Source organism: Papaver somniferum, chromosome 2 (genome assembly GCF_003573695.1).
Source record: "Papaver somniferum cultivar HN1 chromosome 2, ASM357369v1, whole genome shotgun sequence".
Taxonomy (NCBI): Eukaryota; Viridiplantae; Streptophyta; class Magnoliopsida; order Ranunculales; family Papaveraceae; genus Papaver; species Papaver somniferum.
This window is the reverse complement of record NC_039359.1, coordinates 72670427-72694595: the sequence shown is the minus strand read 5'-3', so window position 1 is coordinate 72694595 and position 24169 is coordinate 72670427. Positions and strand designations below refer to the sequence as shown.

Below are 24169 nucleotides of genomic sequence, written 5' to 3'. Positions count from 1 at the left end.
TTCTGGAGACTGATGCTTCGATCATAGTATCGTAGATGTGTTGATACAAGAGAGCAAATGAAAAAGAGGGGGTCTAACAACCACATCAAATATTTCGCTTAGAAATCTGTATGGACTAACCAAAATATATTTTCAAGAGAATCAACTAGACAGTCAGACTCAATCTTAAGAAAAGTACATCCAAGAGTTATATCTCTATTTCTCAATTCAATCTGCAATCAAACAAATAGGAACTTGCGATCCCGATTGAATATAAGAAATAACTTGGACGGTATCAAAAACCAATATCCAAGTGTCAATCAATATAATCAATAACCAAAGGTTCGATTTACAATTGATTGAACTTATGCACAACCTGTGATATTTCAATTATATAGAAAATATAACGCGGAAAAGAAATAACACAGACACAAGAAATTTTGTTAACGAGGAAACCACAAATGCAGAAAAACCCCGGGACCTAGTCCAAATTTGAACACCATACTGTATTAAGCCGCTACAGACACTAGCCTACTCCAAGTTAACTTAGGATTGGAATGTAGTCGAGCCCTAACCAACCTCACACTGATCGGGGTACAGTCGCGTTCCTTACGCCTCTTGAACCACGCCGGATTCTGCGCACTTGATTCCCTTAGCTGATCTCACGCACAACTAAGAGTTGCTACGACCCAAAGTCGAAGACTTGATAAACCAATCTTCCTCACACAAAAAAGTCTATTGAATAGATAAATTTGTCTCCCACATATACACCTATGAACTTTGTTCCGTCTTTTGCAAGGCGAACAATAACCAATTGATACACCGGACTTATATTCCCGAAGAACAACTTAGTAATATTAATCAGCTCACAATAATCTTAATCGTATGATATAAAAACAAGATATTGTGGAATCACAAACGATGAGACGAAGATGTTTGTGACTACTTTTTATCTTGCCTATCAGAGATTAAATCTCGACCAAATCTTAGAGACGATAGTACTCAACACGATAGAAAATAGCAAGATTAGAACGCGCAACTACAAAGAAAATAGTTGGGGTCTGGATTCACAATCTCAATGAAGTCTTCAAGTCGTTAACCTACTGGGTTTTGGAAAACCTAAGGTTAAAGGAGAATCGACTCTAGTTGCAACTAGTATCATACATGAGGTGTGGGGATTAGGTTTCGAAGTTGCTAGAGTTCTCTCTTATATAGTCTTCAAATCAGGGTTTGCAATCAATGCTACCTTGGTAAAAAGCATTCAATATTCACCATTAGATGAAAACCTGATTAGACTCAAGCTAATATCTTTCCACCGTTAGATCGAACTTAGCTTGTTACACAAAAATTAAAAGTGACTTCATTTAGATATGGGTAACCGTACCTAAACATGTACACCTTGTTGGCTCAACAATAGTTAACCGAAGTTAGCCATATGAATACTTTCATATCAACCTTATTCATTTTAACCATAACTAGTTCAAATGACTCAAATGAAACAAGTTCTAGAGTTGTTCAATTGTTTATATTCTCATAGAAGTATACAAGATACAATTGAAGAAAAATCGATTTTGATTCACTCGAATCAATTTGTGAACATTACAGTTTTCAAAAGATTGCATTCCTTAATATATAAATGTATTAGTTCATGACAAACCGATTTTTGAACATAACGTACTCAAGTATGCATACGGGTACGCATACCTAAGTGGCCGGACTAAGTTTGGGTTCGTCAGTATGTGAACGGGTACGTATACTTTCCAAACTTAGTTGAATTTACGAAACTCGAAGCTCACGCCAGTACACATACTGGTATGAATACTAAGTTCTCGGACTTTCATTAACCAACCAGTATGCTTACGGGTATGCATACTATGGTTCCCGGACTTGGAATAACTTGCAACAGTTAGTATACAAGTATGCATACTGTTCTATATCCAATAATGGTTAATTGTTCTAAACTCCCTTTTCAATCATTGAAACATTCTTAGAAGACGACAATAGCTGTCTCACACAAACTATTAGCTGTAAAGAAATTTTCAAGTGATCGAATGATCAATACGAAACATTTCGAGTCTACATCAAATGTCTATCTCACACAAATCTTGTAAGATGTTACGTGGCGATTTTCACATGATCATCTTTTGACTTTCGTCAAGAATATAAGATGAACTTGGTTAAAGCGAAAGCTTACCAACACATATTTCGAGAAATATGTAAGCGAGTTAAACTCAACTCGAAATATCAAATGTGTATAATTGAAGTCTACATAGCTATACGACTTTTCTCTCAAATAAGAGATAGAGTAGATATACTTTTGAGTTATAGATGAGTTCAAATCTCCACAGACCTTTTGTTGATGAAGTTCCACAAGCTCCCCTTAGTAGTTCTTCGTCTTCAATCGATGAACGCCGTGACACATTCTATCCTAATCCGAGACTTAACTATAAGTAGACTAGAAATCAAGACTTATAGTTCTGGAAACTAAACTTGATAAACAAGCTTGAGATAACAATGCTTGCGAGTTCGACCGAGCAGTGATCTAACAACAAACCTACTTCATTTCATAATAAACAGTTAGGCCCAAAAGATAGTGGGATCTATTTATGATGCCATGATGCCATTGTCCAAGCTATCACTAGGTAGAGACATTAATTATAGGGATATCTTTTTATTATCAAAACTGATCAGAAAAAGCATAATATTTTTTTTCAAGAAAAAAATGTCACTATTGTATTTCAACAGAAGTGGCAAATGAAATTATTGGGTGTTGATGGTGGATTTTCAACAAAGGATAAAATCGTAAAATCATGATCTTGTATGTTTCTGGCACGACTTCATGAATGTATGCGAAACTCATATTTTAGGATTCGTGAAAGCTCATTTCACAATCTCTGACTGAGCGTACACCCTCTCAGAGCCTTGTATGAATATGTTATTCGTAAAGCCTCCCCAACTGAGCTTTTAGACACTTCGCATATTTCATCAACACCTCTATATAGAATCAAAATTATTGGACGGCTCCTAGACATGTTGCATGCTAGTATATAGCGTTAACGTCTTCGGGATGCTACACTGTTCCCTGACTATGTAGAGAGAATATGTATAGAATCTCTTAACGATTTGACGGCTCCTAGACATATTGCATGATAGTATAGAGCACTAACGTCCTCGGGATGCCACACTGTTCCCCGACTATGCACAATCAATATTCAGAATGAATATGATGCTTCCATCATCTCATACTTCATTCTCGAATAAACTCGCTCCTAGACATATTGCATGCTAGTATAGAGAAATCCATGGATTAAATTCTAGCGCAACATTCATCAATCGAATTCCTATAAAAATAATCTATTTTATCTCATTACTCCGTTTTATGGCTTAATCTCGTGTGAATTCCATGAATTAGTAATATATAATCAATCTATCTCATTACTCCATTCCGTGGCTTATTCCTGGCTGAATTCCATGAATAAGTAATAGTTAATCAATCTATTTCATTACTCCGTTTTTTGGCTTATTCTCAGCTGAATTCCACGAATTAATAATAAATATTTACTGTTCGGGCATATGGGCCATCACCGAGTAAGCCCCGAGAATATAATGCGAGTGTACTTAACAATAATGCACGAACGAGCACCCAAATGCATAAACGAGCATTCAAAAATATGGACGAACGAGGAAACCTGTGCAAAATCAGAGAAAGAAAATAATTAAAAAATAATAAAGAAGCGCATGGGACCGGGCCCGCCGGTTGGCCATGCTGGCATGGCCGGTCCCCCTCTCTTCCTTTTATTTTTAATTTAATTTATTATTTTTCCTTGTCTCTTGAAAACCCCTTGTTTGATCAAACTTCCTCGTTCGAGCAAAACTCCTAGTTTCTCCATATTTCCTCAAGTGATGAAAAATAATAACATAAAATAGGGAAGAGCACGGGAGCGAGCACATGGGCCGGACGACCATTCCCTAGCCATGGACGGTCTCACACCTCCCAATTCTTTTTTTTTTATTATTATTCCTTCCTTCATCTCATGAAACTCATTCGTTTGAGCAAAAACCCTGGTTTTTCATATTTTCTCAAATATTTCTCAAACTATCAAAAACCAAAAAGTCAAATGGTCACACAACCATCTAGGCTTTCCATAAAAAATATTAAAATATCATTTATTTTAATATTCTTAAAATATTGGTCGCGTGAGAAAAATTCTACTTGCTCACTCAAGCAGAATCGAGAGTTTCAGTTAAGATCAAACTCTTCTGAAAATCCAACATATTTCTCAAACACGCAACAGAAAAACCAAAATTCTCAGGATTGGGTCACGGACAATATGGTGATACGGGCATGCCACCTTGACTGACCAAGGTTGTCCCTTAGGCTTGCAGAAGCCGATCCCACATCCTATTAATGATTTTGGCCTAATTAATCTTCAACAGTTCATATTGGGTTCAAACTCTTTCCAACCAACTTGGAACTTGATCAATCGACCACCAGCCGGTTCCACGATCACCAAGGGCCGGTCTCATACCCCTTGGCCGGTCCTCTTCTCTCCATAATTAGGTTTTATCACCTAATGCTCAGACGAGTACTATTTCAGTAATGATTAAACAACCATTTAATCATCCTTCCACCAACGAGCCTGCAAAGGACTTTGGTGCACTCTCACTCAAGCGTCTAGGCGCTACATGGTCAGCCATCATCCCATGTATCCGGTCCCTCTCTCGTTCATTGGTTGATTTTCAGTAAATCATCAATTGATCAACAATCGACCAAAATTAGGGTTTCAAATCAAATGCTCTGCAAAGCATAATTCTGAACACGTGCAAACCCTAATAATTTTATTTTGATCTAGCAATCAACATATATCGTAATTAATAATATTCGGTCAGCTGCAAGTATTTTAATTATATTATTTGGCCCCCTACCAATAATTCATGAATTGAGCAACATTGCTCAAACGAGCAATATTTGCTTAAACTCGCTATATTTATTTTGCTCATTCAACTGGGTCCATAACTCATTGATTCAAATATCAATTGCTCGACCGGGCAATAGTCCTCATGTTGACTCAACTATCAATATTCGATAATTCTATTGATCCAACAATCAATATTCTAATTCAATGTTTGGTCCTAATACCAACATTTTTCTCGACTGGCCAACGTGGTTCGAACGGATTCTGATTCCTACTGAACATATCAAAATAAGACTTTGATTGAGCAGCCTGATCAGACGATCATCCGAATCCCCAAAAATATCATTATTACGTCGACTGATAAAATGATATATAATCACAATTCATCAAGACTCGGCGTTTGAGCGTGTCCCAACAGACATCTTATGCTCAACCCATGAGTCCTAGAGCATACCACATTCGTTCATTATGCTCGACTCATCAAGGCTAAGACTCATTGTCTAATCAAGTCAAGAACTGACTAATTAAATACACGTCTGCCTTGCATACTCCATATTCATGAGACATCAATCACGTCACATGGGAGGATAATCACTAGGGTTTTCTTCTGGCAGCCTACACATGTGTTCACCCACGATGAGAAATGTGAGTAAGTCGTCCAAGCGGTTGAGAAAGTTAGCAAAGTAGTGGATGAACAATCAAACAAGTCTCCACACGACATGAAACTGTTTTGACCACGATTTCCCACTTTCCCACTCTTTCACTCGAGAAACCATCACACTTACTGGGATCAGTGTGTCTACTATTCTTGCAATATAAATAAGTCTCTGAATCCATGGTTGAACAACATAAGAATTCTCATCCGAGCAATCACTCTCAAGAATTCAATCAATCAACCAGAACTTATTCGAACCCAACAGTTCATAGAAAACTTGCATAAATCATCACACATCCACAATCCTTGATCATCATTGATCTCACACACTTTTAAGCTTCCCTCCTGCAGATCGACCCTCTTACCTCTTTGTGACTGAATTGACTCTAGAACGACCATTGTCTTGGTTTAAGCAGGAGTCCTACAAATTGATCTCTTGAACTCAAAGCACTCTTGTGCAGTGCATCTGTTAGAAGCAGGTTTAAGCAGTTTGCTCGGTCGAAGGGTCTTCGTTAGCACAGTCGTCTCTTCACTTCCCCAAAACCAGCAAATCGTTTTCACCCATCTATATTGGGTTTTGATTATGAGATCAAATATAAAAAAGGTGTGGACTACAAGGTTGCATATGCACTCTCTAGGAAAGCTTCACCTGATGCTAAGAGGTGTGTGATGGTTATTTCTACACCAAGCTGGACTCAAGAAATTATCCAAAGTTCTGATCAGGATGAGAAGGTGCATCATCTCATGTCTAAAATACTTATCTACTCCACTAGTGTTCCAAATTATACTTTTCAAGATAGCATTCTAAGATACAAAAACAGACTCTATGTGTGAACATGGAACAACACTAAAAGTAATACTTTCTTCGTCTATTCCTCCGTTGTTGGTGGACACTCTAGTATACAACCTACATATGTGAGGGCCAGACATATTTTTTATGGACAAGGATGAAACATGTGATGTATATAAGAGAAACAAAAGAGAACACATTCACCAACCAGGTCTCCAACAACCACTCAATGTACTTGATCAGGCTTGGCAACACAAATGGGTCACAAGAAGACAATGATCTTAGTAGTGGTGGACATATTGACTAATTACTCCCATTTTATTGGCTTATAACATCCTTACACAGCTGCCTATGTGGGTAAGGAGTTCACAAACCAGGTATTCAAACTACATGGACTCTCTTCTTCATTTGTGTCTGACAGGGATAGAGCCTTTGCTAACTTTTGGCAAAACCTTTTCAAGTATCTTGGCACTAAATTGAAGCTCATTGTTGCTTACCACCCTCAAACTGATGGCCAAACTGAGAGGGTTAATGCTTGTCTAGAACATTACTTGAGATGCATGACAGGGTTCAAACTAAAGCAATGGTTTTAGTGGCTCCAATTAGTTGAATGGTGGTACACTACATACCAGTCTCATGATGAGTCCCTTTAAATCTTTTTATTAGTATAATCCTCCCCACCTTGCTTTTCCAGTACATGTTACTATATTTGTTGCAACCGCTGAAGATTATTTGAAGACTGGAGATTCATTTCTAGAAATTATGAAGGATAAACTCCACCAGGATCAAGAGAGGATGAAGATCTTTACTGACCTAAAGAGAACTGAAAGGAGTTTTGAGGTTGGTGATCAGGTTTATCTCAAACTCCAACCCTACATACAAGCCTTCATTGCTCTGTGCAAGAACTTCAAGCTGTCTGCAAAGTACTATGGGTCACTTCAAGTGATTCAACAAGTGGGTACTCTAGGTTACAAATTATTGCTGCCTTCAGAGTCACGCATTCATCTTATTTTTAGCGTTTCACAATTGAAGAAGAAGATTGGCCACTCCCATACCCCTTATCCTCAATTACCAGTTGTAGACCATGCCAGGTGGTGGTCATACCAGAAACCATTTTACACCACGGCTGGTCACAGAGATGGTCGCGAAGTTTCAGAGATACTCATTCATTGGACTAAAGCCACAACAGAGAATGTCATAGGGGAGGGTACCCAAATATTACAGCTTATTTCCCTGAAATTTATCCTTGAAGATAAGGATACCTTTGATTAGTTCGGTCTTGCAACTGCTGGTGCCCGTACTAGTGGTATCCCTTATCTATTTTTGGTATGTAATAACCAGATTAGTAGCTAGGGTAATTCAGTAGTTATTGTGGTCAGATGAAACATCACATGTCGGGTAGAGAGTAGCCAGATAGTGTGAGGGTTTGAGTGATATTTATTGTGTAAGAGGGAGTTATTTCTCAGAGAGTTATCAATTATAATTAATATTTAGCCGTAATTCTTAGTTTCTCTAGCATAATTTCTCAAATATGATTATAAATTATACTGTGTCTAGTACCTTCTCTAGAACTTAGACCTCCCCGACTTTGTAAATATCTTTTCAAACCCACAACTTTAAAAAATATGAGGATGCTTTTTGCATACTATAGTGGTCAGGAGCTTGGACCTCCTCCTCCCCTTCGCAAAAGAAAAACAAGGGAATTTGAGATCTGGTGTGGAATGGAAAACACACAAAAACTCTTGCAAGTATACAAGGCCAAGTTTATAGAATAGAAGGAAAGCAGGGGAAAGTCCACAGGGAGTGGGAGCACTATAAGAGAAACCTAAGCTAACAATGGAGACAGTGAGCGAGACAAAGTAATATGGCATACAAAGTGGCAGAAGTAAAGAACCAAAGCAGCAAGGTAAAGCAAAGCAGCAAAGAAAACAGCTAAGAACCAAGGCTTGGAAGCCAAGGGCAGAGGGAGATTTTGTGCACTGTTTTCAGTGCACAGAGACTACAAATTGCAAGACAATAGGCGAGCAACACAGCTAAGAAATATAAACTGAATTTGAAGCAAAGCAAGACTGAAAATGTAAGTGACTGAGAAGGATATTGTGGCTAAGCTAATGGCTTAGAATCCACCTTGGTGTCCTAGCCAAACAATGTAGTTCTAGGTTGAAATTCAGACCCTAAGCATACAATTGGAATGGAAAGAAAATCAGCTTGCTCAACTAATGTGCTCCTAGCATTGACTGTCTTTTGACAGTACAATCAATCACAAGCACACAGATGAGCACTAATCTCTCCCATTTCACAAGAAAAACAAGCATTAAGGCTCTAACCTAGCAATTCATCATCCAACAATGCACTAAGACTTCATCTGAGCCTTAGCTGCAGTAACTTAGCTCATGAAAAACATGTTAACAGCATCAACATTCATCATGCAAAATAATTCAAACATAACATACACACAACAATCAACTGTTAACTGCATAAGAAGAGTGAAATTGGAATTGCATAATATTTTGGTTTAATTCTCTACTGGCTAGTCCAGAGATCATCCCCCTCTAACCCTCTACATCACCCCCTATTTATATCACCAAATACCCAATTTTTCCGAAACCCTAGAATTGAAATTAGGGTTTTCAATTTCCGAAATTTACTCACCAAAACTTTGAATTGACGTCGCCCCATGTCTTCTCTGCCTCTCTCGGTTCTTCTCCTGCTCCCAATTGCTACAATTGCTCCCTAATTTGAGGTGTTTTATCAACCCTCACCTAGGTCAGTTGGTGAGAGAGGTTAAAGCGCTTCGAATTAGGGGGATGGGTCGTGTCGGGTAATGATGGAGATGGTGGAGGTGATGGTGGTGAGGAGTGATGTGATGGAAGCAGGTGGAGGTGATGGTGGTGGAATGGTGTTTCTGTTGCAGAGAGGGGGAGAGGAAGAAGGTGGAGGTCGATATGGGTTAGGGTAGGGAGCTGTTTGGCTAGGTCATAGGGTTCGAGTATTAGTGTGTTAGGCGGGTGTATCAAGATGTGTGTACCACGAGCTGAAGCCGCTGGATATGGAGATGGTAGGTGGATCGGACGGCTAAGAAGAAGCAGCTTGTAGCGACCGTAGGATGTAAAATACAACGAAGTCTACGGTGCGAGATTAGGTTAGGTGTTGTAGTGTTTAGCGGAATCATCGGGATTTGATGCACAGGCATAGGAGCGACCGTAGGATGCTGAAATGCTTCGATCTGACGGCTGAAATCCGAGACGGGCTTGGATATAGAAAATGGGTTTGGGTGAGGGTTTTGGGCCTTGGGTATGCCAAGCCCATATCTTCTTTAAGAACAATTCTTCCTTCTTGAAGCCCATTCTAGCTTTTGGTCTTGTGCACGCATTCTTTGCGGCTTCCTTGCGTAATTCTCCCGTCTTTTCACTACTTTTCTTCTTTTCGCTCCGCAATTCATCCAAACTTTATTTATTACCTAAAAATGCAAAATTAAGTAAGAAAAATATTTATTCTTGAAAACAATGAAAATACAGAATATGGGATAAAATGTAGAATTACTGCAAAAGATGAGTTAAATGCCAACAAAAAGGGATAAATATACAATATTTGGCACTCATCAAATACCCCCAAACCTGAATTTTACTTGTCCTCAAGTAAAACAAAACTAAGGAAATCCTACCTATACCACTGTCGCTGGTCTCTCGAATGCATTTAGCGTATGCACTAAGCCTTTTAAACCACTAAGTGTCCCTAGTGGACGAGTTGAAGTCTCGTGAAGGTTTGCTTAGAACGTACCTACAAAGTTCTAGGTCAAAATATAAGCTCAGATTCCATCAAATGTGACATGTGCAAACAGTTTAAGCTCACAGCAAAATGGAGATGTCAATCTAGCTATCAAGGCACAATCCTAGCACTGATAACAAAAAAGACATGTGATAAGAGTGTAAAGTGTATCTACACATGTGTAAAGAAAGATCGAAGTTATGACTACTAATCACCAAGAGATAGTTTCTCAGGCTAAGAACCAAGGTCGAAATCTAGCTAGCTGTCCGGACTTTACGAGAATTGTGAATGAGTTGGAGGTATTTCACAATTACTCGCGTTGTACATCAATGGCATACACCCTCCTTGCTTATTACAATGAAACAACAAAATGACTATTTACATGACTCTTATTTACATTGACTACTCTCTTTTATTTTTGGAACAAGAGATGATGGAATTGATAAATACTTGATTTTTTTTTGTATTTTCTGATATTTTTTTTTCTGAATATACATCGTTTTTTTTTTTTTTTTTTTTTTTTTTTTTTGAAAGAAAACTTTTGATACATATACAAAAGGAAACAAAAGATTACATGACACTTTGCAAGAGGTAGCCCTTTTTGATGCACCCAGTTAAATTCGATGGTTGTCTTTCTTAATGTAACCTCCACCTTCTATCCCAACCAACCAAAGAACAAGCTAGTCAAGTTTCGTTCAGTATTCTAAAGTGATTGGCAATCGTAACTTCCTATCAAACACCTTGAAGATCGAGGCCATACATGTATTGGTAGATCGTGCGCGTGCAAATTTCTTATCACTATGTGAATTGTGCTAGAATCAGGGTGCCTAAATATCTAGACTAAGACTCCTAATAATTACATATTTGCACAAGAGTCAACATTTCAAGGTAAATGAGCTCCATTTTTTATTTTTTTCATTTTTTTAATTTTTTTTTTAATTTTTTTTTTTTCGATTTTTTCAAAAGAAGGAGTTCGTTTTCAATTATAGCATATTATCATGGTATCTACTCTATACCCCCAAACCTAAACTAAACATTGTCCTCAATGTTTCAAAATATGGAAAGAATTATAAAACAATATATGAAGAGGAACATGCTAGAGTAAAAGGAGAGAATACCCGATTGTACGGCGAAAGCTCGATTAAAACTCCGTTATTCAAGGCAAAAATCCATCATATTAGGAGTCACAATGGATGAGCACAAATATATACAAAAGGAAATTTAACTAACACATTATCTACAAGAAAATTTGGTTTTTAATGGGATTGGACTTTTTGGGAAAAATTTGGTTTTGTTGGGAGACATTTGGTTTTGATGGGAAAAAGACAAATTTTGGTTTTTAGGGAAACATTTGGAAAACTTTTTGGTTATTTAGGGAAAGAGTGGACCAGTTTAGTCCACATAGACTGGGTCCTCCAGGTTGGTTGTTTCAATGTCGGGTGGAAATGGCTCAAGGAATGGCTTTAATCTCTGCCCGTTGACTTTGAAAACGTTCTTGTTGGAGACATCCTCCAGCTCTACAGCTCCATGAGGAAAAACTGTGCGTACTAGGTACGGACCCTTCCATCTGGAACGCAGTTTTCCTGGAAAAAGATGTAATCGGGAGTCATACAGCAAGACTTTCTGACCAGGAGTGAAGGATTTGCGTAGAATACGCTTGTCATGAAATATCTTCATCTTCTGCTTGTACAGCTTGGCACTGTCATAAGCCTCATTTCTCAATTCTTCCAACTCGTTGAGTTGAAGTTTCCTTTGAATTCCACTTCGTCCAGAGAAAAGTTCAGCTCTTTGATTGCCCAGTAGGCACGATGTTCTAATTCCACAGGTAGATGGCACGGCTTTCCATACACTAGACGATAGGGGGACATGCCAATTGGTGTCTTATAAGCTGTTCTATAGGCCCACAAAGCATCATTCAATCTAATGACCAATCTTTCCTGACGGGTTAACCGTCTTCTCCAGAATGTGCTTAATTTCCCTATTAGAACTTCCACTTGTCCACTGTCTGAGGGTGGTACGGAGTAGCAACCTTGTGAGTTATGCCATACTTGCGTACTAAAGACTCAAGTACTTGTTACGAAATGTGAACCGCCGTCACTGATGATAGCTCTAGGGGTACCAAAACGTGAAAATATGTTTCCTTTAGAAATGAAAGTACCACCTTGTGGTCATTTGTTCTGGTTGCTATGGCTTCTACCCACTTAGAAACGTAATCAACTGCGACTAGGATGTACAACTTGCTGTCAGAATGGGAATGGACCCATGAAGTCTATCCCCCAAACATCAAAAATCTCCACAATCAAAATGGGGTTCAATGGCATCATGTTTCTCCTCGAAATGCTTCCTAGCTTTTGACAGCGTTCACAAGCACAAAATATCATGGCAATCCTTGAACAATGATGGCCAATAGAATCCACACTGCAAGATCTTTGCAGCGGTTTTCTTGGCACTGAAATGGCCTCCACATGCTTGGTCATGACAGAAAGATATCACATCTTTCTGTTCAGTGTTGGGGACACATCTCCTAATGATTTGGTCTGGGCAGTACTTAAACAAATATGGGTCATCCCAAAGGAAATGTTTAACTTCAGCCAGAATTTAGAGCGGTCTTGTCTCGACCAACGTGAGGGCATCCTACCTGTAGCGAGGTAGTTAACAATATCAGCAAATCAAGGAAGGTCTGAGATAGACATCAGCTGTTCATCTGGGAATGATTCTCTAATCATCTCACATTCATCAATAGACTCTAAGTTAATCTAGACAAATGATCAGCAACCACATTCTCACAACCTTTCTTATCACGGATTTCGAGATCGAATTCCTGTAATAAGAGTATCCATCGAATAAGGCGAGCTTTAGCATCCTTCTTGGAAAGAAGATACTTCAAAGCCGCATGGTCTGTGTATATGATGATCTTAGACCCTATCAGATAAGATCTAAACTTGTCTAATGCGAAAACGACGGCAAGCAATTCCTTCTCGGTAGTTGAATAATTGAGTTGGGCATCATTAAGGGTTTTGCTAGCATAGTATATCACATATGGTAGTCTATCAACTCGCTGTCCTAAAACAGCACCAACAGCATAATCAGAGGCATCACACATAAGTTCGAACGGAAGCTTCCAATCGGGTGGTCGGACTATAGGAGCGGTGGTGAGAAGGGTTTTTAATTCCTCCCATGCCTTCACACAAGCAGCATCGAAATTGAAGGCAACATCTTTGGAGAGAAGACTGCACAGAGGTCTGGAGATTTTGCTGAAATCTTTGATGAATCGCCGGTAAAAACCAGCATGACCTAGAAATGATCTGATCTCCTTCACAGAGCGAGGTTGTGGTAGATGTTGAATGAGGTCAACTTTAGCTTTATCCACTTCAATTCCTTTTTCTGAGATGATGTGTCCTAGAACTATTCCTGAATTCACCATAAAATGGCATTTTTCCCAATTTAGAACAAGGTTCTTTTCTTTACATCTGGATATCACGAGGGCAAGATGCTTCAAACATTCGTCAAACGAGGAACCAAAAACAGAGAAATCATCCATAAAGATCTCGAGAAAACTATCTATCATGTCAGAAAAAATGCTCATCATGCAACGCTGAAAAGTAGCAGGTGCATTACACAACCCGAAGGGCATACGTCTATAAGCAAACGTCCCAAATGGACACGTGAATGTAGTTTTTTCCTGATCTTCTGGAGCAATGTGAATTTGGTTATAACCGGAAAAGCCATCTAGAAAACAGTAGTGACTGTGTCCAGACACACGTTCTAGCATTTGGTCAATGAAAGGGAGCGGGAAGTGATCTTCCTTGTTACTGTGTTCAACTTCCTGTAGTCGATGCATACTCGCCATCCTGTGGTTGTACGAGTAGGACTAATTCATTCTTGTCGTTGAACTACAGTAATGCCTGACTTCTTAGGCACAACTTGAATGGGACTAACCCATTTGCTATCGGGAATTGGGTATATGATACCCGCATCAAGTAGTTTCAGGATCTCTCCTTTGACTACATCTCTCATGTTAGGATTAAGTCTCCTTTGCATTTCCCTATGGTTTGGCATTCTCTTCAAGGTTAATGTGGTGCATGCAAATGGTGGGACTAATTCCTTTGAGATCTGAGATGGTCCATCCTAAGGCCTCTTTGTGTTCCTTAAGTACTTCTAAAAGCTTACTTTCCTGTTCCGTGTCTAAACATGATGAAATAATGACGGGTAAAGTATCAGAAGAACCTAGGAATGCGTACTTCAACGTACTAGGCAATGTTTTCAATTCAAGCTTGGGTGGCTCAACAATGGATGGAATAAGCTTGGAATCAGAGAGTAAGGGTGGTTCCACTTCATATTTCCTTTCAGTGATGTCCATTTGAGGTACAGATTCGAGCAGAGATAGGACGTCACTACAGTATGCCATCATAGGAATCTGGTTAAAGTTCTCCATACATGCTTGAAAGGGGTCGACGGATAGAATGTTAGTCAACGAATCTTGCATTAATCCTTCAATCATATTAACTTCATGCACATCATCATCATCAAGATTCACAGGTTGTTGACTAATATCGAACACATTCAATTCTACCGTCATGTTACCAAAAGACAGTTTCAACACTCCATTACGACAATTAATGATCGCGTTGGACGTAGCCAAGAAAGGACGTCCTAAGATGACAGGAATGTGACAGTCTGGGTTTTGTACAGGTTGAGTGTCTAAGACAATGAAGTCTACGGGAAAATAGAATTTGTCAACCTTGATCAAAACGTCTTCGACCACTCCACGAGGAATCTTGACAGATCGGTCTGCCAGTTGTAGAGTGATAGATGTTGGTTTCAACTCCCCAAGACCTAACTGCTCATAAACAGAATATGGCAGTAGGTTAACACTTGCACCTAGGTCTAATAACGCTTTATTGACCGTGTGTTCTCCTATAGTGCAAGAAATTGTTGGACATCCTGGATCCCTAAACTTGGGTGGAGTTTTGTTCAGAATGATGGAACTCACCTGCTCAGCTAAGAAAGCACGTTTTTGCACATTGAGCTTGCGCTTTTGAGTACACAAGTCTTTGAGGAATTTGGCATAAGCAGGGATTTGCTTGATTGCTTCAAGAAAAGGAATGTTGATGTTGACTCTCTTGAACAGATCTAACATCTCATTGTAATGGGTACTTTTCTGTTGATAGATCAATCTTTGAGGAAATGGGGCAACAGGAGAATGAGTTGGCAAAGGGACATTCACAGCAGTAGAATTGTCAGATTTTCCAACTTGCTCAGGTTCTTTGGTTTTCTGGGGTTGTGGAGACAGCGTGGAATTTGTATCAGATTCATTAGGTTCGCCCACGTTGTTCTCGATGACTTTACCACTTCGGAGGGTGGTAATGGCATGGACTTGATCGGGTGAGGTTTCAGTGCAGGATGTTGTGCCTGTTTGAAATATCCTCTTTGGATTTTGTTGGGGTTGGCTCGGAAGTTTACCCTTTTCTCTCTCACACATTTGATCCATCTTTTGATCTAGATTTTTCTGACTTTGCATCAAACTCTGGAACATTTCCTCTAGGGTGGATAATCTCTTGTCGGTATTGTGTTGAGGATATGATTGTTGTTGAGAGTTTGATTGTTGTTGAGGGTTTCTCGGGTGTTGATAACCTTGATTGTTCTGATATCCCTGATTGTTTTGATAGCTCTGATTGGGTTGAGATGGTCCTCCCTGAGTGGGTCCTTTTGACCATGAAAAGTTAGGGTGGTTTCTCCATCCTGGATTGTAGGTCTGTGAATAAGGGTTATGCTCTTGTTTTTGAAACATGGCATGTGCCTGTTCAAGCCTAGATTCCTGGACTGCAAGCAAATCGGGACAATTTTGGAATTGATGGTTGGGGTCGTTACAAGCGGCACAAACAGACGAAGTGACATGTTCTCGGAGAGTAGTGGTGGAAGGTTTTGAATTTTTATGTAGTTCTAACTCTTCTAATCTCCTAACTATTGATGCCATGTTTGCTCTTCCCTCGAAATCCGCTTCAATCCTAAAAGCCTTTGCTTCGGATGTAGTCTTTCTGGTTTCACGGATGGATTCCCACTGTTGCGTCTTTTCAGCTACTTCAATCAAGAAGTCCCAAGACGCATCAGCAGTTTTGTCTACGAATAAACCATTACACATCGACTCAACCGTTGTTCGGGTGGACACATCTAGACCCTCATACAAAATTTGCACAAGTCTCCATTTTTCAAAACCATGATGGGGACATTGGAGCAATAATTCATTGAATCTCTCCAAGTATCTAGCTAAGGTCTCACCTTCTAATTGCACAAAGCTATTCAGACTTTGACGAATTGTCGCAGTCTTGTGGTTCGGGAAAAACTTTTTGAAAAACTCCTTTATGAGGTCATCCCATGTCATGATGGATTGAGGCTGTAAAGCATAAAGCCAGGCCTTTGCTTTATCTTTCAGGGAGAAAGGAAAGAGCCTTAACTTTAGGGTTTCGTCGAACATTTGAGTGAAACGCAGAGTTCCACAAATTTCCTCGAATTCTCTCACGTGGTGGTACGGGTTTTCATTCTCAACACCTCTAAAAATAGGAAGCATCTGTATTGTGCTTGATTTCAGCTCATAATGGCCATTAACCTCGGGTAGCACAATACAAGAAGGTTGACTGGCTCTAGTTGGGTACATATAATCCTTGAGGGTACGGGGTTCTCCCATTGTTTCTGGTTGATCTGGACTGTCTCCCTCAGAACTTAGAATTTCGATAGGTTCGTCTGGGTTAATTCTAACAAGTCTGTTTGTTTGGTCTCTGTAGGTCACAATCATGTCCTAGTAGGTACCTTAACTAACATTTTAGTCAGAGCAATCGGAAACAGTTTTGGCCCACAAGGGTTACGAAGATTTGGTTTTTGAGTGGGTTTTGGTTTTAATAAGGGATTTTGTTTTTGGTTTAAAATTGGGCTTTGGAAAAGTTTTTGAACTAAACCTAGCATAAATTAGCACAACTCATAAAAAAAAATAAAAACAATAATAATAATTAAGACAAGCCCATAAAAGAAAAAGAAAAATAAAAGAAAAATAAAAAAAACAAAAAAAAAAACAAAAAAACAAAAAAATAATTACAGTCCCAAATATAAAAAAAAAGAAAAAGAAAATAAATAAAAATTATTACAATCCCAAATAAATAATTAAATTAATTATTACAAGCCCGAATTTGAATTTAAATGAGGCCCAAGTGGGTTAACTCATGGGTTAGGCTTACTTGGTTTTTGGAGGGAAGCCCAAAAATAGGCTTTTAGTCCCCTTTTAGTTGCACAGCCCAGTTGGGCTTTAGGATCGTCCTAAGCAGCTCACGCTCAAGCCCAGCAACAGTTGAAGTGACTCAGCAACACAGGCCCAGCAGAATCTGCAGCGAAGCCCAGCAGAAAAGGCAAGCCCAGGAGCAGAAGTTGCAAGCCCAACGAAATTGAGGTTACTAAGCCCAGCTCAGTTGGTTCAATCCCAGCACCAGCACCTTTGGCAGGAGCAGCAACACAGCACAGCTTGGCAGAGAAGGCACCAGCAGCAGCAGCACAGCCAAGGTGGTACCTGCAATGATCACAGAGTGCAAAGATAGTCAGGCCAACCCTGCAATGATCACAGTGCAATCATTGCAGTGCAATGATTGCAGGCAAGTATGCAATGATCTGCTGCAATGATTGCAAGCAGAGGGTTGCAATGATAGTGAAGCAGGCCTGCAATGATTGCAAGGCAGAGATGCTAATGGAACTCAGCAGTGGCAACACCACTCCCCGGCAGCGGCGCCAAAAACTTGGTGTGCCAATGGAAAACACACAAAAACTCTTGCAAGTATACAAGGCCAAGTTTATAGAATAGAAGGAAAGCAGGGGAAAGTCCACAGGGAGTGGGAGCACTATAAGAGAAACCTAAGCTAACAATGGAGACAGTGAGCGAGACAAAGTAATATGGCATACAAAGTGGCAGAAGTAAAGAACCAAAGCAGCAAGGTAAAGCAAAGCAGCAAAGAAAACAGCTAAGAACCAAGGCTTGGAAGCCAAGGGCAGAGGGAGATTTTGTGCACTGTTTTCAGTGCACAGAGACTACAAATTGCAAGACAATAGGCGAGCAACACAGCTAAGAAATATAAACTGAATTTGAAGCAAAGCAAGACTGAAAATGTAAGTGACTGAGAAGGATATTGTGGCTAAGCTAATGGCTTAGAATCCACCTTGGTGTCCTAGCCAAACCATGTAGTTCTAGGTTGAAATTCAGACCCTAAGCATACAATTGGAATGGAAAGAAAATCAGCTTGCTCAACTAATGTGCTCCTAGCATTGACTGTCTTTTGACAGTACAATCAATCACAAGCACACAGATGAGCACTAATCTCTCCCATTGCACAAGAAAAACAAGCATTAAGGCTCTAACCTAGCAATTCATCATCCAACAATGCACTAAGACTTCATCTGAGCCTTAGCTGCAGTAACTTAGCTCATGAAAAACATGTTAACAGCATCAACATTCATCATGCAAAATAATTCAAACATAACATACACACAACAATCAACTGTTAACTGCATAAGAAGACTGAAATTGGAATTGCATAATATTTTGCTTTAATTCTCTACTGGATAGTCCAGAGATCATCCCCCTCTAACCCTCTACATCACTCCCTATTTATATCACCAAATACCCAATTTTTCCGAAACCCTAGAATTGAAATTAGGGTTTTCAATTTCCGAAATTTACTCACCAAAACTTTGAATTGACGTCGCCCCATGTCTTCTCTGCCTCTCTCGGTTCTTCTCCTGCTCCCAATTGCTACAATTGCTCCCTAATTTGAGGTGTTTTATCAACCCTCACCTAGGTCAGTTGGTGAGAGAGGTTAAAGCGCTTCGAATTAGGGGGATGGGTCGTGTCGGGTAATGATGGAGATGGTGGAGGTGATGGTGGTGACAGGAGTGATGGATGATGGAAGTAGCAGGTGGAGGTGATGGTGGTGGAATGGGTGTTTCTGTTGCAGAGAGGGGGAGAGGAAGACGAAGGTGGAGGTCGATATGGGTTAGGGTAGGGAGCTGTTTGGCTAGGTCATAGGGTTCGAGTATTAGTGTGTTAGGCGGGTGTATCAAGATGTGTGTACCACGAGCTGAAGCCGCTGGATATGGAGATGGTAGGTGGATCGGACGGATAAGGAAGAAGCAGCTTGTAGCGACCGTAGGATATAAAATACAACGAAGTCTACGGTGCGAGATTAGGTTAGGTGTTGTAGTGTTTAGCGGAATCATCGGGATTTGATGCACATGCATAGGAGCGACCGTAGGATGCTGAAATGCTTCGATCTGACGGCTGAAATCCGAGACGGGCTTGGATATAGAAAATGGGTTTGGGTGAGGGTTTTGGGCCTTGGGTATGCCAAGCCCATATCTTCTTTAAGAACAATTCTTCCTTCTTGAGCCCATTCCTAGCTTTTTGGACGTGCGCTCCATTCTTGCGGCTTCCTTGCGTAATTCTTCCCGTCTTTTCACTACTTTTCTGCTCTATTCCGCTCCGCAATTCATCCAAACTTTATTTATTACCTAAAAATGCAAAATTAAGCAAGAAAAATATTTATTCTTGAAAACAATGAAAATACAGAATATGGGATAAAATGTAGAATTACTGCACAAAAGATGAGTTAAATGCCAACAAAAAGGGATAAATATATACAATATTAGGCACTCATCAAGATCCCGAAACACATTCCACGTCTCATAAACCTGGAGGGCCCGCCACCGAGGTGATAAACAAGATCAATTTTTTGGTGGGTCCCACGAGTGTGTGAGACTCGATATTACTTCTCCGGATTGTTTAGCATTTCCGAAAGAAAAACTCAACTGATGGAATTCGGAACACCCTTTGGATTAATCTACAAATTTTGTTTTCCAAAAGTATAACGGTTACATGCTTTTTAATAGTAGGGTTATTTCCGTCCCATACCTACTAATTCAAATTAACGGGTATATGCCATTTTAATAACGCAAAAACAAGAAATTGTTAGAGCAATCACTTTCAGGAGAATTTTGATGTCTAGATTCAGAGAGATATGGGAATAAAAGACGATCCAACTAGATTCGTCAGGTTGAAGAGAGAAGAATGTAAACGTACTAAACATGATTCTGCTTTCTCCGATTGGAAGGTTTTTCACTAATCTTTACCTTTTTTAGGTTACAAATTTCCAAAATTGATATTCTGATGATTGTTTTTGTTGGATCCTTCAGTTCTAATTTTGCTAACCTCATGTACATATTTTGAAATAAGCAAAAGGGTTCTTCTGTTTTTTGAGTTAGAACCCTGATTTTGACTAATTTTGACTAGTTGCTGGTAAAAAAGTTACTAGTTTTGTTGTTGTTGTTGTTGTTGTTGTTTCTTGAGATGAAATCCTGTTTTCATTTGACTAATTTGATGATGATCCTTATTGGATTTAAAGAAGTTTAGATTTAGAGATGCCCCTTTAGGGAATGAGTGAAGTAAGATTGACCAAAACTCAAAAAGTTTGCAGAACCTCCTGAAAGAAGCCACTACTACTACTGCCTCAGCCATTAACAAATGGATTCCTTCTATTAGAGTTGTCAAGAGAGTGACCACTGGAAGAGCGCTTCACGGGTAAACCTAACCTTCTTTGACTTGATCAGTTTTGGGTATACTGCACTTAGAAAGTTTATTTTTTGTAATGTCAAATATGTAGCCATGTATTATCTTCTTGATGATGACTGTTATATGGGGTTTGAATTGGAACAATGGGTTTGGTTCAATGGCCTCAATATCCGAGGTTTTTGAGTGATAGGATTAAAGGATTATAGATTTTTATGTGCACGGGAACAAGAAATAGATTGATTTGTTTCTAGAGGAAACCTTGTCATATTTACATTTGGTGCAAGGTTCTGGTGTCTATGTTTTGAGCTTACTTATACTGTAGCGAACAATGGGAAGTAGTCTGTAGTCACAGATAACTGTGCGAGGTTGTGGGAATTGGAACAATGGGTTTGGTTCAATGGCCTCAATATCGAGGTTTTTGAGTGATAGGATTGAAGGATTATCGAGTTTTATGTGCACGGGTACAAGAGATAGATTGATCATTTGGTTTTAGATTACATTTGGTGCAAGGTTCGGGTGTCTTTGTTTTGAGCTTACTTATTTTGTACCGAACAGTGGGAAGTAGTCTGTAGTGACAGATTACTGTACGAGGTAGTGACGTATGAGAAAAGTGTGCCTTTATTGTTAACTATACTTCTCGTAAATTTCTTAAACTATCTGCTGTGATGCAATGTTTCTTTGGTGTGAGTATGGGTTGCTTCGTTAAAGTTTTAAAGATTACAGAAGTGAAATGTGTTACAGATCCTCTATTGTTGATTTGGCATAATGGGTTTTCTTATACATTGTAATTGTAATATATTTCAGATCCTAATTGGTCCTTCTGACTGGGAAAACTATCTATTGCGCAAGGAAGGTGTAGAGAGATATAGAAATCATAACCTTCCACTTACATGCTCATGTCCTGGATTATATGAGCTTGGAGTAGCTTCAACTCGGAGCAATTCAGGCCGTGATGTCCGCAAGCTTGATCAAAATGGAATCATCGTTGTATACCTCGGACAAGCTGATAATATTAGGTCAAGACTTCAGGATTACGGTCGGGCAGGTTCTCATTTGGACCGTGGAAAATCAACCAATAATCTGAATGCAGATAGCAATTTTGTGTACCAACGAGGACCTGGATTGTTCAAGGAGATATTCTCCAAGGGCTTTCCCATTGTGTTTAGATGGGCTTCGGTGAGTTTCTTACATCTTTGCATCCTTATACAGATATCGAATATCTTTAAGCTTAACAAGACAGATTCTTTGATAAGCTTGATTTGTGGCAATCTTTTAAAAATATAAGGTCTAGTCTTACAAGGTTTTATCAAGTTAATGAGCTCTTTGATAGAGAATTAGCTACTTGTCTTGAACTCCCTGAATGATTTCCCAACAATACCTTATTCCTCAATCAGAGAACCTGAAAAATATGTAATAGACTGTTTCTGTGACACTAACTAGTCTTCGATCGTTCTTGATTAATCGACTAACACAAGCACTCTTTAATTGAACATCACTTGTTTTTGTATTTTGTTACTCAGAACCTCTGTACAAGTTTTCTTGACTCATTTCAAGCGCAGCATTGCTTGTTTCTTTAACTTATTTACTCACACTCTCATTCTTGAATCTTGTACAGTTAGAAAACAAGAAAGAAGCAGAGAAAACAGAAACACAATTGCTCCGCGTCTTTGATTACGCATGGAATACAGGTGGAAATGGTGCTCGCCGTCCCAATGATATTCTCCTGAAGCTTGACAAGATTAATTCAAGTACCAGCCCATATCCTAATGTAACCAGAAAACTTCAAGAGTGGCTGTTGGTGTTGGAACAACCATTTATTAGAAAGAAGTCCGGCATTCGAATTAAATCAGTCTCACCAGTCAAATCAGATGGAAGTAATGATCAAACCAGTGAGGGTTCCCATCCTCGAGTTTTCAAATTTGGCAGAACACGACCTCGGTTAGTCTCTGATAAATGTGATATGAACGAGGAAGATGCAGTTATTTGCGGTGTTTCATTAGGTGATGGTTCTGTCTGTAGAGTGAAACCTGTTCGAGGCAGGAAAAGATGCGAAGAACATAAAGGAAAGAGAATAATTGGTTGTGTTCCAGAAGCAGTAAAAGAAGACAAATCTGTTGTCTGTGGTGTGAATTTAGAAGATGGGTCTCGTTGCATTGAAATCCCAGTTCAGGGAAGGAAAAGATGTGAATTGCATAAAGGAATGAAAATCAGCACTTCAAGAAGTGTCCAGGAAAAAGGAAGTACAGTAAGTAAGTCGGATACCATCTTAGAGCGTGAGGAGGGGCATTCCATCATTTGTGGTGTTTTCTTAAGTGATGCATCTGTTTGTAGTGCTAGACCGATTGACGGAAGGAAAAGATGCGAATTGCACAAAGGAATGAATGTCTGCACGTCAATAAATGTCCATGAGAAAGGGAGTCCAGTAAGTAATTCAGATCCCATCTCTGACAGGAAATCAGAGAATGAGGAGAAGTGCATCATCACTTGTGGGGTTTTGTTAAGTGATGGATCTATTTGTAATGTTAGACCGATTGGAGGAAGGAAAAGATGTGGTGAACATAAAGGACAACGAGCTAACAATGTGTCAATTTCAAAGTCGAAAATAGAAGAAATAAATTCAGTCATTTGTGGGGTTGGTTTAGGAGATGGGTATGTATGCACTAAAAATCCAGTAAAAGGAAGGAAGAGATGTGAAATGCATAAAGGAAGAAGGATTACACCCAAGTAAGCTGATGATCAGCTACTGACCCTTGGTTCACAGGGGTTATGACTTCCCATAGGGGAAGAAACGGATAGAAAGAAAATAGAGGGAATGCAGTATGTTTGTATTTTAGCATTCCTTTTATACGGCAAATTTTAGCTCTGGAAATCTGTAGTTAAATTTTTTGCATCTTAGCTTTCTAAGGCCAGGCGCAAAGTTGCTTCAAAACGATGATTTGTATTGTTGAAATAATGTGATAGAGCATTCTTGGAACATCAATTAATGAAATTGTTTGTCATCTCCTTAGCATTTTGGCCCATATACACAAGAGTTCAGGGTCATGGTGGCCAAGTTCCCCACTCGGCCACTCCTTACAAAAAGTACGTATTGTTTTAAATAAAAACAGTACGTAAACTTGAAGTTTTGAACGCTTGGTTTATGCCTAAGGACGTCTTGTACATATAATGTAAATATTCGATTGGGCAGTTTCACCAACAAACAGTGATTGAAACAAGATAAACAAAGAATGCTCTGAAGTCTTACGTTGGATAGAGGTAATATAAGTAGCTTTGGAACTTTCTTCTACTGGTGAGCTAATAATATATGGCCGCTCAAAATATTTAAGTACAGAAAATACTGTCCTCATTCAATGCTAGGTATCTCTGGAATTCTTTATTTTCTTTGGAAGAATCTAACAGTACTACAACTACGTAACACAAGTCGTGTTTATAATATGATCGGCTAATCAGCAATGGTGACA

General features: G+C 39.2%; 1 protein-coding gene across 1 annotated transcript; it reads left to right on the top strand.

Annotated features, from left to right (window-relative positions):
- The first annotated feature begins 20104 nt into the window (after positions 1-20104).
- On the top strand, positions 20105-23697 carry LOC113348020 (protein EFFECTOR OF TRANSCRIPTION 2-like). Its single transcript, XM_026591710.1, has 3 exons — positions 20105-20250; positions 21513-21884; positions 22324-23697. Exons 1-3 carry the CDS (start codon positions 20158-20160, stop codon positions 23434-23436), a joined length of 1578 nt encoding a protein of 525 aa, XP_026447495.1. The 5' UTR covers positions 20105-20157; the 3' UTR covers positions 23437-23697.
- The last annotated feature ends 472 nt before the right edge of the window (positions 23698-24169 follow it).